The sequence below is a fragment of the Corythoichthys intestinalis genome, chromosome 13 (genome assembly GCF_030265065.1).
Source record: "Corythoichthys intestinalis isolate RoL2023-P3 chromosome 13, ASM3026506v1, whole genome shotgun sequence".
Taxonomy (NCBI): domain Eukaryota; kingdom Metazoa; phylum Chordata; class Actinopteri; order Syngnathiformes; family Syngnathidae; genus Corythoichthys; species Corythoichthys intestinalis.
Window position 1 is genome coordinate 42,283,377 of NC_080407.1, and position 18,064 is coordinate 42,301,440.

Genomic DNA, 18,064 nt, shown 5'->3' on the forward strand with positions numbered 1-18,064 from the left:
CTAAACAGTTCGTCTATCACTCATAGAAGTAAAGACAGAAGCATCTTTTCAATGTTTTTACTGCTTGATATCAATGCACAAAACCACAATAACCGTAAGGACACATGAAAAAATTTCTCGAGAACAAACCGCTCCGATACAGAAAATTCATTTGCGATGATTGACCTAAGAAAAAAAGAAAAATGTGCCATCCGTCACTCATTGAGTAAGGACGGGAAGTCGTTTTATTTTATTTTGTTTAACTTTCGTCAACACTTTTGCATGACCCCGACCCCGCAACCTCGTCATCGTTAGGTGGGCAGGGGACGAAATCAGCCAACATGGAGGCGATGGCGTCGTCTTGCATCTGGAGGAGAAAGTACAGCCGTGGTTCAGTGTTTCAATTCTAACTAAGAAAAGACAAATGGTGCAAAGTTGACCTTTTCCTTGTCTGTGCTTGGTCCTGCCTCTTCCTCTGGGTTTTCGTCATCTCTTTTGCGCTTCACTCCTTTGGCCTGGTCTCCTTCTTCATCGTCCCCGCCTCCTTCCGTCACCGCGTCTTTGTCGCAGTCCTCCTCCTCGGGCCGTTCTTCGGGGCCCGACAAGGTAGCGGGTTCAGAAGGCGGCGGGGCGCCGGCTTCGGGAGAGGGAACCAGGAGCTCGTTTTGGAGGACGGGCGGCTGGTCGTCCGCCACGCTCAGTTCCAGCGCAGGCGTTGACGCCGCGTCCTGCGGGCGGCGCGAACATGTTTTGATTAAAGTTTTGCGGCAGGTTCCGTTAGGGAGCAAATGACGCATGTACCTGCTGTTCCGGTTGAAGCTCGACGTCAGGCGGATCCTGTCGGAGGCCGTCCTCCTCCTCCTGCGACGACGGCTCTTCCCTCTCCTCCAGCGCTCCTCCGGTCACGCACAGGATCTGAGGCATGGTCGGGTCATCCATTCTTTCGCTATCCTCCTCCTCGTCCTCTCTGGCGCCCTCTAGGACGCCGATACATTCCACTTCTTGCACCTTGCCGCGCTCCTCTCCCCTACTGAGCCGGACCTCCTGGATGCCTCCGACGGCTTCTCCGTCCGCAGCCGGCGGCGCAGGTTCCACCCTCATCACCTTCTCCTCCTCAATGCCACCGACGTCGGCGTTGTCCTCCGCCCCCTCTAACGGAGGCATCTCCCCATCCACGTCGCCATCTTCCTCATCCTCATCCTCCTCTTCATCCTCCTCCTCTTCCTCTTCCCCTTCTTCGTCAAACTCGTCAAACTCCTCGCCCTCGTAAAACTCCCCTTCGGGAAAATCGCTGCCTTCCTCCTCCTCGTCCTCGTCTTCGAGTTCTTCGTCGTCTTCCATGTCTTCCTCCTCCTCGTCTGTGCTGTTGATGTTGATGACGGCAGAGTCTTCGTTGCTGGCGGCGGAGGGGAGTCTTCCTTGTGGGGCGGCCAGCTGATTCTGAAGTTGGTGCATCTGCAGCCCCAGGCCTCCGGGGGGCGCGGGCTGCATCAGCATCTGTTGAAGCTGAGGTCTGGCAGCCGGCGTCTCGCCCGCTCCCGCCGCACCCAGAGGGAAGTGGGTTACCACTGAGGAAGCGGGTGGGGCGAAAGAATTGATAGGGGCACTGGGAAGAGGGGAGGAGGCGGCGGCCAAGTCATTGGGGAGGGAGACCGCATCCATCGCCACGGGCGCCACCGCGGCAGGCTCGGAAGGGGCGGGTGCGACAGCTGGGGTCTGAGGGGGCGCCGCGGAAGTCTCGACGGGTTCACGCGCCTCCGCGGTGAGCATTCCCGGAGGAACGATGACCACGCTGTCGTCAGAGTCGCTGTCCAGCGAGATCTCCGCGTCCTCGTCTTCCTCTTTGTCGTAGCGTACAAAAATGGGTCTCTGGCCTTCCGGAGGGCCCAGGCCAGCCGGCTCTGGCTGCTGGTGCGCGTGCGGGGACAGGATCATATCACCAGAAGCGTGGCCCGGAACCAAAGAAAGATGATTCTCCAGGGAGCCGAGCAGACCCAGCGAGTGGCGGGCGGGAAAGGGCCCCGTAGCACCCGGGCCTCCCAGAAGGGTCGGCAATGGGAGACCGGGGGTCGGGCCCTGGGAGGACGGGAGGACCGAAGCGGAGGTCGCGGCCTTCAGTGTGAGGGGCGGTAAGGGAATGGCGATGGAGGGAGCGCGCGGGTGCACCAGGGAGTTACAAACAGTCAACGCCTCAGCACAGAACGAAGACACCTGAAAGAAAACGGCACGAATATTTATTTCATAATGCACGCACGTATTTTATGCTCCTGAATGAAATGGACCGCTTGGATGTGCCTGGAAGCGATCGTTTTATATATTCAATTTGTGAATCCCGCGCCATGAAAATGAGTGACTTCCGGCTTCAGTCTCAGGTTTAGAACAAATGCAGGTGTGACGTCACCCGGGTCAGCGTCTCACAGTATAGCATTGCTTCATAGCATGCAGATGGACTGCGGATTCAGCTGGTTTTTCGGATTTATTTGTTTATTTTTTCGTATCACGCCAGCTAAACATCTGCAGAAAATTGTTGCCGCACCAGGGAGAGGCGTGTGAGCCTTTTTGAGTTTCAAAAGGTTCCCGTTTACCGCGCATATTGGCCAAAATAAGCCCTACTACTGTGGGACCCTTGGATTTACGAAGAAGTGAGTAAACATCGTATTTTGTATAATGTCAAATATTGGGATCATGGCACACGTTTTAATACGGCTTGAATTTTGTGGCTGATTGTCCGCCGAGAATATCACTCGGCCGACGACCGGCGGCTTGTTTGCACACCCCCCTCTATACTCGGCTTATTGCCCTCTTCTTATACTAGGTGTTCTGTCAAATTTTTAATCCCATCAGAAATTGCAACATTGTGTTAAAAATGGCCGCGAATGCAGCGATTACAAAGTACACACTCCAAACTTTCTTTAAACAAAGGACTATGAAGTTTGATCATGGACTGACATGTAGAGAAGTTTTCCTCAGACACTTTCTGCCATGTTAGCTGCACAACAAATGCAGCCGCTCTCGTATGACTCACTGTTTACGTCTTCGCCGTGTAGTAAAGCATTATTTTACGCAATATTCGTGTTGACCATGTGACAGCTACGCGCTCCTCCGACGTCGGCCAGTTTGTCCGGCGGTACTCTCCAGCTGCTTCCACGCAAGCGAGCCGTCTGCCCGAAGCAGGGGAATGACGAGCTCTAACCTGCTCGCCGCCGGGCGTGTTACCGATCGGCAAAGACAATCGACAACCTTGCCGCCGCGTGAAATGATCCCGGCTGGTTTTGAGTGATTTCTTGCTGCGAAGACTTGGAAACATCACTCGGTTCGGGTTAATATGTCGGCTAGCTGTCGTGCCTCTTAGTTTGATTACATTCTCCGAAGCCGGGGCAAGTAAAAATGGCAAAAGCCTGACTAACTACGGTGGCATAAAATCTCGTTCGGGAGGTGTCACACTAAAGGTGAAGTCGACAGTTTTGAGCATTATGGAGTTACTTCAATAAAAAGAATATCCTGTAAAAGTATTGGAGTAGAGAGACTGAAACAATGACATTTTGCGGCTCTCTTTGTCGCATTTTCCTCGTTCTGAATAATTCCCCCTCAATGGGCTGAATTCTAAATCAGATGAAACCATGACCCTGCCGACGTCATCCAACTGTTGAGGACGCTAGAGCCCTATAATGGTAAGTGTGGCTTAACGGTGGATTAAAAGACTAATTTCTCATCATCTGTGCTTTGCCAAATTGTTGTATATAGTCAAATAGTCTCAAAATATAATTCTAATTCATATAATAATGCGATTTAAGACGATTTTTATCCTGTCGTACGCACTTTAAGGTTGCGGTCCATGCGTCCTCTGCTGAAAATGGAAACGCCGCAAGTTAGAGGGGGTGGCCACGAGGGGGACGGGACCAAGACCAGAGCCAGCAGCAACCTGAAAGTCCAAACACACGATGAGCTAACAATACAATGTCCCTATGACTTGTATGAATGTGTTCATGGCGTACCTGTAGAGTTCCCGTCGTGTAAGAGCACCACCATACTGCCCACTGACACCTGCTGCGGATTCTGCGGCAGAGCAGCTGGACTGCTGTTGCTGCAAGCGCACGCACAACGGCAGCAAAACCTCGTGGAGACGCTACCGCACAAAATACAAATTTGTTGGGCCGCGAGTTGAAGTTTCTCTAAACAAGAAGCATTTACCTTGTGCAGATCATCCTTAAGGAGGGTTCCGCTGGTCAGGATGATTTGTCTTAAGGCTTTGTAAGAGAAGAAAATACAGTGGGGCAAATAAGTATTTAGTCAACCACTAATTGTGCAAGTTCTCCCACTTGAAAATATTAGAGGCCTGTAATTGTCAACATGGGTAAACCTCTAACATGAGAGACAGAATGTGGAAAACAAAAACAGAAAATCACATTGTTTGATTTTTATAGAATTTATTTTCAAATCATGGAAGAAAATAAGTATTTGGTCAACACCAAAAGTTCATCTCAATACTTTGTTATGTACCCTTTGTTGGCAATAACGGAGGCCAAACGTTTTCTCTAACTCTTCACACACTGTTGCTGGTATTTCAGCCCATTCCTCCATGCAGATCTCCTCTAGAGAAGTGATGTTCTGGAGTTGTCGTTGGGCAACGCAGACTTTCATCTCCCTCGACAGATTTTCTATGGGGTTGAGATCTGGAGACTGGCTAGGCCACTCCAGGACCTTGAAAAGCTTCTTACGAAGCCACTCCTTTGTTGCCCTGGCTGTGTGTTTGGGATCATTGTCATGCTGAAAGACCCAGCCACATCTAATCCTCAATGCCCTTGCTGACGGAAGCAGATTTTCACTCAAAATCTCTCGATACATGGCCCCATTCATTCTTTCCTTTACACAAATCAGTCGTCCTGGTCCCTTTGCAGAAAAACAGCCCAAAAGCATGTTTCAACCCCCATGCTTCACAGTGGGTATGGTGTTCTTCGGATGCAATTCAGTATTCTTTCTCCTCCAAACACGAGAACCTGTGTTTCTATTTTGGTTTCATCTGACCATAACACATTCTCCCAGTCCTCTTCTGGATCATCCAAATGCTCTCTAGCGAACTGCAGACGGGCCTGGACGTGTACTGGCTTCAGCAGGGGGACACGTCTGGCAGTGCAGGATTTGAGTCCCTGGCGGCGCATTGTGTTACTGATAGTAGCCTTTGTTACTGTGGTCCCAGCTCTCTGTAGGTCATTCACTTGGTGCCCCCGTGTGGTTCTGGGATTTTTGTTCACTGTTCCTGTTATCATTTTGACGCCACGGGGTGAGATCTTGCATGGAGCCCCAGATCGAGGGAGATTATCAGTGGTCTTGTATGTCTTCCATTTTATAACAATTGCTCCCACAGTTAATTTCTTTACATCAAGTGTTTTACCTCTTGCAGATTCAGTCTTCCCAGCCTAGTGCAGGTCTACAATTTGTCTCTGGTGTCCTTCGACGGCTCTTTGGTCTTGGCCATAGTGGAGTTTGGATTGTGACTGACGGAGTTTGTGGACAGGTGTCTTTTATACCAATAATCAGTTGAAACATGTGCCATTAATACAGGTAACGAGTGGAACCTCGTCAGACCTCGTTAGAAGAAGTTTGACTTCTTTGACAGCCAGAAATCTTGCTTGTTTGTAGGTGACCAAAAATCTATTTTCCACTCTCATTTGGAAATAAATTCTTTAAAATCAAACAATGTGATTTTCTGGTTTTTTTCCACATTCTGTCTCTCATGGTTGAGGTTTACCCATGTTGACAATTACAGGCATCTGTAATCTTTTCAAGTAGGAGAACTTGCACAATTGGTGGTTGACTAAATACTTATTTGCCCCACTGTAATAGAACTTGTTCGTTATCCGAAAAGAAGAGACAGGCATGAAAATGGGTCAGGGGTTAAAAAGGTGAGAAGGGTATGGAGGAAATATGTTCTGGCGTTCTGCAAAATTGTCCTCCGTCGGCGTAACGTCCTACATGAGGCGAATTTGACCATTTTAATTTTTCACAAAAGGCTTAATATTCGAGTTAGCGGGGGTTTAATTAGTTAAAGGAGTTGATTTCAACAACCATTGACTCGCGCTAGCTTAGCCACTCCGGAGCCCTGAAGGTGAGAGATTTTCATGCCTGAAGAGAGCAGGTTTGATCGGCTTACCCCTGAGAGCTGCAAGGCAGGTGTCCTGATTAGCCAAGGTGTCACCCTTCCTCTGGAGGGATGGCCCGACCGCATCCGCCATCACCAATGGTTTTGTTCTGCGAGGGCCCGGTTTGCCTCCGGGTACCACGTCGGCCAACAAGCCAGCGCGGAGCTGCGGGGACCGGAAGACCTCAGTGATCCCATAAAACTCCCTCGAATGCAGCAGATAAAGAACGCGCCACACCTTGACTGACTCCGCCCCGGGCGTGATGTCATCCAGGAGGTGGCTGTAAAGCAGCTCGGTGTGGGAGGGGCTCCCTTGGAGGATGCCTGCGGACGCTCCGGCCACCTGCACCCAGGCCTCCAGGCTCTTGTAGACCGACACGCGCACCAGGCTGCATGAAGAAACAGAAGAAGAAACGCCATGAAAATGAGTGACTTCCGGCAAAAGTCTCAAGTTGAGAAAGAGGGCGCTGTGACGTGTACGGAGGAAGGAGTCCTCTTCACTATACAGCCGTACTGTTGTATAAGGACTGATTCAGTTGATTTTGCGGATTAAGATGTTTATTTTTCGCATCACGCCAGTCAAACGGCTGCAGAAAAATCTTGCTGTACAAGGGAGAGGCGTGTGCGCCTTTTCGGGGTTTCAAAAGGTTCCCATTCACCGGTGGATGTTGGCCAAAACAAGCCCTACTACTGTGGGACCATGGGACTTAAGAGGAAGTGAGTAAACATCGTGTTTTGTATTATGTCAAATACTGGGATCATTTTAATATGTAGGTGGCTTGCATTTTGTGGCTGACATGCGCATGACGGCACAACACCAGTGGCTTGTCGCACATCCACCTGCAGGGAGAGCACTATATTCGGCTTATTGTGCTCATGTGCCCGGTGATCTGTCAAATTCTCCGACCGATCACAAATTGCAACTTTGAGTTAAAAATAGCTGCGAATACAGCAATTACAAAGTCAACACTACAAACTTTCTTTAAATAAAGGACTAATTACGTTTGATCATGGATTAACATGTAAATGTTCAGCGGTCATTGTCCAGCTGCTTCCTCGGTGAGCTCTCCTGTCCGTATTAGCAGGGGAACGAGCTGTAAATTGCTCTCCTCCGGGCGGTTTGCCGATTAGCGAAGACAATCGACAACCCAGTCGTCATGTGAAATAATCCGGGCTAGTTATGTGTGATTTTCCGCTTCGAAAACTTTGAAACATCACTTGGTTCGGGTTAGCGTGTCGGTTAGCTGTCATGCCTCTTGGTTTGTTTACATTCTCCGAAGCCGGGGAAGGGAAATGACATAAACCCGATTTAGGTGGCATAAAATATCATTCAGGAGGTGCAACAGTAAAGTTGAAGTCAACAGTTTTGACCATTATGGAGTCATTTTGCCATGTCGTCTTGAATAAATACATTTTTACTATTTCATAGACCATTTAGCACAAGACTTATTTGTCATGACCATGCCATTTATTTAGATATTGGGGAAAAATACTTGGATAAAAAGAATATCCTGTAAAAATATTGGTGGAGAGAGACTGAAACAATGACATTTTGCGGCTTTCTTCGTCCCGTTTTCCTCGTTCTGAATAATTCCCCCTCAACGGGCTGACTGGTCCTTCTCAAGCCATTTATTTAGCTATTGGGGAAAATACTTGGATAAAAATAATATCCTGTAAAATATTGGAGTAGAGAGACTGAAACAGTGACATTTTGCGGCTCTCTTCGTCACGTTTTCCTCGTTCTGAATAATTCCCCCTCAACAGGCTGACTGGTCCTTCTCAAGCCATTTATTTAGCTATTGGGGAAAATACTTTGATAAAGAGAATATCCTGTAAAAATATTGGAGGAGAAAGACTGAAACAATGACATTTTGCGGCTTTCTTCGTCGTGTTTTCGTCATTGTGAATGATTCCCACTCAATGGGCTGCATACTAAATCAGATAAAATCGTGACTCCGCTGACATCATCCACCTGTTGGGGACGCTAGAGCCCTATAATGGTAGGTGTGGCTAACCGGCAGATTAAAAGACTCATTTCTCGTCATGTGCGCTTTGCTATATTGTTGTATATAGTCGAATAGTCTCAAAATATGATTCTAATTCACATAATAATCCTATTTAAGACTTTTTTTCTCGTGTCGTACGCACTTTAAGACCATTAAGAACATGCAGTCATGCAATTTCCTAGCAGTCAGGAACCTTGACGTACCAGTAAGCTCTTTGCTGACCAGGGCTGGCTTCAGGCGGTGGTGTCCAGGCACTCAGGGTTTGGGCAAAGAGTCTTTGAAGCACCGCGGCGTACTGCACCATGCTGGTCCGCACGCTGCAGTCAACAGGAGGCGTCAACATCTCTGGGCTTTTTCGGCACACGCGCCTCTCAACTTACACAGTGAAGAGCGCCGTTAGGACCTCCAGCGTGCCTATGTGAACGGCGGGCAGGAGCAGAAGCCTCACGCTGCCGTCACCTGTTAAATTCTGGCACGGGACGCAAAACACAGGCGGATTACTCGGGAGTTCGTGCCATCGTGGGTGCAGCACGGACGGATACTCACGATGCTTTTGGCGCTGATGGCGAGAGCTCGACACACCAGGTTGAGAACAGGTCTGACGGGAAGACGCACGGCTGACGACGGGTCCACACTAAGGCACACAGGTAGCACTTTCATGGTTTTACACAGTAGGGTAGAGTTGGGTCCCCCAATGAATCCAGGCAACGGTTGCATACCTGAGTGTGTGCTTGAGTGCGAGGCACACCGCTGTGTATCTATGCTGCAGCTGCAATGGTAGCAGTGCATCCGATTGGTTGAGATGAGGGAAGCCGAGTTCCATGCCGGGACCTTCGTATTGCCCTGTTCTGTCTACGGAGACAACGACAACAACGTTTCAACACACACGAATGCGCGACGGGCGTGATAACCGGGCGGAAAGCATACCCGCCTCCGAGCTCCGGTAGAGGTGAGAGAGCACTGCATTGGCAGAGGCCAACAGGCAGTGAACCTGATCCGTCCAGCGGTCAGCTCTACCGGCACCCGCCCGGTCGGTGAGGCCGCCCAGGCAGGGGAGGCGCCCGTAGCAGCGGCAAGCCATCTGCAAACTCGGAATGTGATGCGCGGATTCGTCGGGGGCGACGGAGCCCTGATGGTACAAACCTCTTGGGTTTTCTTGTTGGTGCTGTCCATTTTGGAGAGAAAATAGGCCCCCAGTTTGTCCTAAAATAAGAACGCACTTTGGAATCAGACAAATGCCGCGCCGGAAACATGACGGCGCGCGCGTTACCCGCAGGGATCCGCACGCTCGGGGGTAGTAGGTCATGCATGCCGTCATTCCCTCCATGGCCGCCAGCTCGCACTGAGACCACAAGAGAACAATGAGTGTCGCTGACAGGACACTAGGCATGTGCCGGTACGATAACCGTGAGCAAAAATACCGCGGTATCACGGTATGGCAATCAGTGTTGTTAATCTTACTGAGAAAAAGTAATTAATTATAGTTACAAATTACTTCTCCCAAAAAGTAATTGCGTTAGTAACTCAATTACCTGAATGTAAGAGTAATTAATTACTTGGCAAAGTAATTGGTGATAATTACTTCTTTTTTTTTTACTCAAAAAAAAAACATTGGCCACACTATGTAAAGTTTTTTGTGAAGGTTTTTGGTACAATTGGCCCCAGCCCAATTCTTTACCCTAATTTACCCTTTACCCTGAATCAACTGTTAAAAGTTGTTAAAATTGCTCCCATTATTGCATTAGTTCCCTTCTCTCTACTTTCGACGTATGAAAGTTTTAAAACTGTGTCATCATTTAAAGATAGATTCAAGTCAAGATTTTGCCGATTTAAAAGTATTTTAGATAAAAAGTTACTTAGGTTCGCTAGGAAGGTTCTCTACAACAGAGCCGTAATAAAAGGTCTACTGCTTTAAGATGGTGGCTGTTTACTACCGCATCTAGTGCCGTTTCTGTCATTTTGCATCTAGTTATATCTATATACAGTACATCTACCATGTCTAGCATATCTACTATAACATGCGGGCGTAGTTTGTACGCTATCGGCTACAACAGGTATTATTGGAGCTACCTAGCATCGCGTTTGCTCGGCGTCACAACTTTCTTGCCTCCTCCCCACTCCTGCTCTGCTCTGTCGTCTCGGTGAGTCCGTCTCCCTCAGACGTTTCGAACAATATAATAACGCATAGTAACGCATGCCTTTCCGTCCTCAGTAACGGTAACGGCGTTGCCAAGATGAGAAAATTAATTAATTAGATTACCCACGACTGAAAAAAATAACGCCGTTATATTGTAACGCCGTTATTAACAACACTGATGGCAATTATAGCTCCAAAATGTGTTATTTTGAGATGTATGGGTTGAAAATAAATAAATTTCTATTGAACAGGATTATTTTTCAGAACATAGTTGCAAATTGGAACATGAATATATTGTTAAAATAAATTATCGATAAAAATATATACATTTTAAATAAAATTGAAATAAATATAGCTTATAGACTATACCCACAGCCACAGCTCAAGTTGCTCAAGATTAGAGCAAGAACAAAATAATTTCTACCAAAAAGTAAAAACACTTCTGAATAAAATTTTTAAAATCTACCTGTATAATGCATTACTTTTTTTTGAGGGTAGAAAAGCTCAAGTGAAGTTTCGTCATTTTCAGCCACTGTGTCAACTCTAGTCTACATGATGTCATGCCTTTGTGTTAAAAAGAACATAAAGAATTCATAAGTTAATAAGTTAGTTAAAAATGTATAAGTTAGTTAAAATGTAAATTAGTGCTGCAACGTATAATCAATTAATTCGAGTATTCGATTCGAAAAAAAGATTCGAATTAAATTTTGCTGCTCAGAGTATTCGTTTAAGTGGTGTTGCAATGGTTTATCTTAAAAGTGTTTGGATTTATTTTTATTGATTTGCAGGCCCCCCCCCCCCCCAGGATTGATAAATCTAAATTCAAGACTTTTAAGACCTTTTTTAATGCCGTTTCAACTGAAAATGAATACTTGTACCCATTATTTGATAATATTGAATCATATTAAAACAATAAAGCACTGAATATCAAATTTAACCTCAATTAATAAGCGTGTTTGACAAAAGAATGCACATTTATTGAAGATAAAATTAAAACACATTTAGATATAAGGTCTTTCAGAATTTTTTTCCCAGGATAAAATGGATTTTACACTATTTTTGTAAAGCAACTTCAGAAATTACATTTGCAATACAACAGGTTTCCCTTTTAAGAGGACCTAGTCAAGGTGGTAGATAGGTGATTGTCAAATTGGCCACCTTAACTGTAAAGTGCTTGCAATTGGCAGTGAAAGTTTAAAAAACAGCCACTAAACGGCAGTAGTTTACCATTAATTACCACAAAATAAAAAAGCTACACATGACCATTTCCCTTGGGAATTGTTTTTTTCTAATCACATTACAAGTATGCAAAACAATGTTAATCCTTTGTTAGCTATTGAAGACATTTCTTTTAATCAGATAGAGAAAATCCATACTCTTATTTAATCAAGAAAAACATTCAAATATACCAGGAGGTGTTTTACTATCATCTACATTATACTTTGCCTATCACCATGCCATGTTATTCAGATCAACGTTACCCCGCACTCGTTCCAATAATAGACAGTGTCAACCGTGTTGTGTATCTGACAGTGATGGTGAATCTACGACTCCGGTTTATCCATGCTAAGGCTAGTGCACCTGCCAATTCCCCCAATGAACATGGCTAACTCTTGAGTTAAAACTGCGAAATTCACATTCATTCGAAAGGCAAACCGTGCAGAAATACATTATTGCATCTAACACATTTTAATTGGAGAAATTGGCAACTTACTTTGAAATGTTAAGCAGGTCCACTGCCTTCGCATGACCCATAAACTGCAACCCAAAGTATCTGGATGCGACTTGGTCGCCGATCCGATACCTCACATGCTTGTCCAACTGTTCGGACTTGGTTGTCTTATTGAGGCTTTCTTTGAACATAACAACTAAGGCATCTGAGCAGTTCCTTGCGTTAGCACACAGTACTGTGCAATTGCCTGCTGTTGTGATATTGATGCTAACGGCGCGCACGCACGAGGTGCAGTGCATCGTAAAAATTCTACGCGTCATCTTCGCTATGGATTTTTTAAAAAAACAAAAAAAAAACTTTGTCACGGATATAATTTAGGTTGCACTGAGATGTTCTTGAAAATTTAAACCACGGTGAAAAAATTCCAGACACCTAATTTAAGACTTTTAATACCTTTAATAATGGAAAACTAAATTCAATGCTTTTTCAATACTTTTAATAACCCGCGGGTACCCTGATTTGGGTGGATACTCTGCCTTCTAGTCTGCCTCATTTCACATGGCTGAATCCAAGTGCTCCCTGTTAAGACCAACATAAGCTATGTTTTTGTTGGAGCTAATTTTTTTTAATGCATTCGTTATTTAGTTTAAAGGTATTTTTAGCCCATTTTTGTGGGAATATGTGTCTGAACCATCTGTTAAGAGCATTGTAAAACAGTTAGCAAAAATCCGCTAGTTTAAATGCTATAAAATGTTATGTAAGTTAGCCAATTGTTCTTTTGTTGTACATAGATCATTTATTTATTGATGTTTATACCGTTTTAGGCTCAGCTCAGCTCAAGTAATTTAATTTTTCCTGTTCCTTATCCGATTACTCGATTATTTGAACTAATGGTTCATCGATTAATCGTCTACTAAAATAATCGATAGCTGCATCCCTAATGTAAATATTGTTGTGGAACGGTTTCATCTAAAAAATAAAAAAAAACATTGGGAGTGAGACCTCTCCTTGATCCAGTGAACGTGGATCTGTGCTTAGGGAAAGATCATCTTTCGTAATTAGCGAACTTTGACGCTATTCCTTTTCCCCTTCATTCAAGCGAATCAAGCTTGTTTTCTCACTCAGCGACTGTAAGACTCGACGAAGTTAAGCCTAGACTAACATTCGTCTTTGTAAGCTTTTAGTTAGTTTGTATATTGAATTTGAAAGGAAAATGTGTTTTGTTTTTAGCGAACTTTTTCATGGTGCTAATCTGTTGAAGCTAGTCACACATGGAAAAATACAATTGTACAACGTATTAAATGTATTCATTTTGTACATTCCACTTACCACGATTTGAGAGCGCAATAAATTGAAGAAAAGTACGCCTTGTGTTTGGAGTATTTGTTTTTGGGTTCGCTGGCTGTCTAGCCGATAGCGTCACTTTCACACACAGCAACAAACGGGAAGGGGTGAGCACTGCTGCACCAAGCCACTTCTGGCTGCATTTTTGACACATGAAAAATAGCGGATACCGTACTACGGTCTGACGGAGAATTTTAGTGGTTTTGAATCCGCGACGTTTTCACACCACGGCAAACCGTGAAACCTGTAACCGGCACATGCCTACAGGACACGGCGCCATCTTGTGTCACTCACCTCTGTCTTGAGGCCGAGTAGAGAAGTGAGAATTCCCAGAATGCAGTTGAGGCCCACCTCCCGCGCCAGCTCCGGGAGCTGAGACGAGTACTGCAGCAAGTCTTGCAAGATAAACACGGCCAGTTGGACCGTCTGAACGGGGGCCTGCGACTGGAGAAGAGCTTGTAAGACAACGTCATCCAACACGCGGCTGTCCTGCGTTGAGCTTCACCTGAATGACTTGCTGCAGCGAGCGCAACCACGACAGGCAGTGTTGCTGGAAGAGCTCGGACGAACTGTCCTGGACCAGCATGGAGAGGAGACACAGGCCCTCAAATCTGCCAAACGCCGACAGGTGACTTAGTACGATGCAAGCAAAATGGCAACGTGTGTGAACAACGGAGAAGATACTCACTTGGTTTTGCTAGAAGCCATTTTGACGTTGCTGAAACCGAGCAGACCACCGACAGTGCTGGAGCCCTTTCAACATCCATTTTGTTTTATTAATATAACTTACAGTCCCTGACAAAAGTCTTGTCGCTTATCCATTTTGTAGAAACAATTGCTAATAACCCGACCTTTAATTATTCAATTGGTTTCAGAAATGGCTCATATGAAAGCTAAGACCCTCCCAAATGATGTTGAATGTACAAAAATATATTTGTTTCACTGAAAAAAAGATTTATCATTTAATGAAGACATAAAGGTCAAATTTTGGCAAGACAAAAGTTTTGTCACCTACAGAAAGTAGTGTGAAAGTTGAACAAAAAATTTACTTCAAATACAAAAATATGTTACATAACATAAGCGAATTAAGTAGTAGTGCTGTGAGATCCAAATTGAATATTTTGTATGACTTCCATGGGCTTGAAGGACTGCATCCATGCAGTTTGGCAAAGATTCATACAATTTATTGATGAAGTCATCAGGAACATCAAAGAAAGTAGTCTTGCATGCCTCCCAGAGTTCATCAACATTCTTGGGTTTCGTCTTCCATGCTTCCTCTTTCATCCTACCCCAGACATGCACAATGATGTTCATGTCTGGTGACTGGGTTGGCCAGTCCTGGAGGATCTCTATCTTCTTTGCCTTGAGGAACTTTGAGGTAGAGATTGAAGTATGCGATGGAGCACCATCCTGCTGCAGAATTTGTCCCTTTTTATGGTTAGAGATAGAGGTGTACAAAATTTCCGATTCTTAGATTATTCGCGATTCGGCCGTGGAAGATTCGAGAAGGATTCACAAACATCCAAACTCCGAAAAGGCAACTTACTTTAGCCTGCTATAAAACTTTGGCAGTCGTCTCGTGAAAGCAAACTTGCGGTTAAAAGGTGACACTTCAGACATGAAAAATCGCTGGTTAACAGCATTTGCAAACGAAAAAAATGACCCAAAAAATCTATTATTGACACTACATGCAATGACAAAAAGTGCTTTTTTTGAGGAATGTAAAGCTGAAGTTAGCGGTTTAGCGAACGTACTTCCGGTGAACATTTCAAAATAAAAGCATGTCATGTTCATCATATAAATAGCGATTTCTGAAGTTAATCCCACATACTTCAGAATTCAAATTCTACACTAAGCCTTTAAAATGACACCCTTTATGAAAAATCTGATTGGCAATGAATAATTATTATAATTATTATAATACTATTATATATAGTACTATGCTATACTATGAATGCTAGGTGTTTTTTTTAAGAATTGTTTTGAATCATGTTGGAAAGGCGAAGTCAGTGTTCTGAATCTGTTTACATTCCATTCTTTTGCACTAGTTAATTCTATCAGCATTTGAACTCATTGTTTATTTGTGATTTATTATTGTGATTTACGTGTTTATTTGTACTTTAATAAATAAGTGTTCCAATATGTTTTTGTGAATTGATAAGCGTCAACAAAAATTTCATTGCTAAATTAGTTTTTAAAAATTTTTTTTAAATTATTAGATTAGTCGACTAATCGTAAAAATAGTCGGCTGACTAATCGTGAGAAAATTAGTCGTTTGGGACAGCCCTAGAACGGAGCGAGAATAGCTAAAGATCATGCTTCCCATTACCCGGCCCCTCGGGTAATGCCAATGCTCAACTCACGGCTCTAGCTCAACTCATGAAACAAGATAAAAAAACACAACAACATACCTGACTGCTGCCGAAAAGCGGCTTCAAAGTACATCCATATAATGTTACAGTGGATATCATTTATATAGGACTTGATGCAATATAGATTTGGTAGTGTTAGCAGCACATCTACAAAAAGCTAGATGCAGGCGTTATCAACGGCCGCCATCTTAAAGCAGTACACTTCCCTGCAAGGCTGTCGTAGCGAACCTTCCAAGCAAACCTAATTAACTTATCTAAAATACTCCTAAATCGGTAAAATATTGACTTGAATCTATCTTTAAAATAGTTTTAAAACTTTCACATGTCGAAAGTAGACAAAAGGGAAATTATGGAATAACGGGAGCAATTTTAACAAATTTAACGGTTGATTCACAACATTAAATTAATTGAATGTAGTTTAAAGCTGCTGATACAGAATGGGGACTGGAGTTTTTTATTTAATGTTATTTTTGTATATTTGTTTACTGCTATATGTTAACTTGATACTGAAATAGTAGTGTGGTTTAGCCTGAGAGTATTTTTGAACAATTTTGGAACTAATGTACAAAACATTTAAATAAATAAATAAATAAATAAATAAAGGGGAAAAAAAAGGAGGGGGGGTGCATCAATAATCGCTTGATAATCGAATCGGAGCCTCTGAATCGTAATCGTAATTGAATCGTTAGGTGCCCAAAGATTCCCAGCTCTAGTTAGAGATGTAAGAGGCAGTTAAGATTTGTTGATATTTCAGACTAATTATGTTGCTTTCCACCCTGCAGCTCTCTCAGGGTGCAGACAATTAAAAAAAAGTGTGGCATTTGCCAAGGCCCACAGCCTGTCAAAAGGATGGACGCTGGAAAAGTGGCAAAAGGTGGACTTTTCAGATGAATCTTCCAATTGAATTACACCACATTTGCCACAAATATTGCAGGAGACCTACTGGAGCCCGCATGGATCACAGATTCACTCATTCACACAGTGAAGTTTGATGGTGGCAAAATCATGGTCTGGTGTTACATCCAGTATGGGGGTGTGCAAGAGATCTGCAGGGTGGAAGGCAACATAAATGGTCTGAAATATCAACAAATCTTAGCTACTGCTTACGTTCCTAACCACAAAAAGTGACAAATTCTGCAGCAGGATGGTGCTCCATCGTATACTTCAATCTACATCCTCCAGGACTGGCCAGCCCAGTCACCAGACATGAACATCATTGAGCATGTCTGCGATAGGATGAAAGAGGAAGCATGGAAGACAAAACCCAAGAATGTTGATGAACTCTGGGAGGCATGCAAGACTGCTTTCTTTGATGTTCCTGATGACTTCATCAATAAATTGTATGAATCCTTGCTGAAGCCCATCGAAGTCATACAAAATATTAAATTTGGATCTCACAGCACCACTACTTAATTCGCTTATGCTATGTAACATTTTTTTGTATTTGAACTTTGAAGTACATTTTTTGTTCAGTTTTCACACTACTTTCTGTAGGCGACAAAACTTTTATCTTACCAAAATGTGATCTTTATGTCTTCATTAAATGATAAATCTTTTTTCAGTGAAAAAAATATAGTTTTGTAAATTCAACATCATTTGGGAGGGTCTTAGCTTTCATATGAGCCATTTCTGAAACCAATTGAATAATTAAAAGTCAGATTATTAGCAATTGCTTTTACAAAATGGATAAGCGACAACTTTTGTCAGGGACTGTATAGTAGCATTTTTTTAAAGGAACTCTGGTTCGTGTAGGACCGTTATTTTCGGTGAATGAATAAACTAAACAAGTAGCTGCCTAACAATTTTGAGGACGATATTTTAATTATAATTCATTTTCAATTATCATTTGAAGCCAGAAAAGTCATTTCTTCAGGTGTGACATTATTTCAGAACACATATTGTGAATATCTGCATGTAAAGAATGCGTTTTTTTCCTTTTGTACTTTTCAGAATGTGTACTTTATACTTAGTCTAGTCTTACTTTTGCGTATGAATGGTGTACCCGCACTCATTTAAATATAAATGGATAACAAAAGCGGATAGGAAAGCTAGCTTGGCGAGCGAGCACGCGAGCGATTGGCCGGTGTGTGTGCGTGCTTTGCGGCTTTACCTGCGAACGAAAGACGCCATGCTGGCGGTAGTTTTCCAAAAGGCCGGGTAAAAACTCTGGACGCTGTTCTTTCAGAACCGACAGCAAACCTTCAGTCAAACGCGCCGCGGCCGCGCCGTTTAACCAGGACGCTGCCGACATCTTGCCCGTCTGCCAAATTGACGTCAAGAACGCGCGACGAAGTGACGTCACTTTAGCTGGACGGATGAGATACAAATTTTATTTTCTTTCACTGGTTCTCATGAGTCTGGACACAGGAGTTTGTATTTCACCCTAAGAAATTGTTATTTTATTTGTTTTTAATT

The 18,064-nt window shown here is 43.9% G+C and overlaps 1 protein-coding gene across 1 annotated transcript; it reads right to left on the minus strand.

Annotated features, from left to right (window-relative positions):
- Positions 1-36: 36 nt before the first annotated feature.
- pelp1 (proline, glutamate and leucine rich protein 1) lies at positions 37-17,916 on the minus strand. The gene is made up of 19 exons (XM_057853898.1): positions 17,760-17,916; positions 13,966-14,030; positions 13,783-13,888; positions 13,572-13,721; positions 9,395-9,466; positions 9,268-9,327; positions 9,052-9,205; positions 8,844-8,976; positions 8,671-8,758; positions 8,505-8,593; positions 8,328-8,441; positions 6,357-6,507; positions 6,131-6,284; positions 4,171-4,226; positions 3,975-4,105; positions 3,799-3,901; positions 781-2,190; positions 420-707; positions 37-346 (listed from the first exon to the last, which is right to left on the minus strand). The coding sequence occupies exons 1-19, from the start codon at positions 17,898-17,900 to the stop codon at positions 239-241; spliced, it is 3,573 nt and encodes a 1,190-aa protein (XP_057709881.1). The 5' UTR covers positions 17,901-17,916; the 3' UTR covers positions 37-238.
- Between the last annotated feature and the right edge of the window lie 148 nt (positions 17,917-18,064).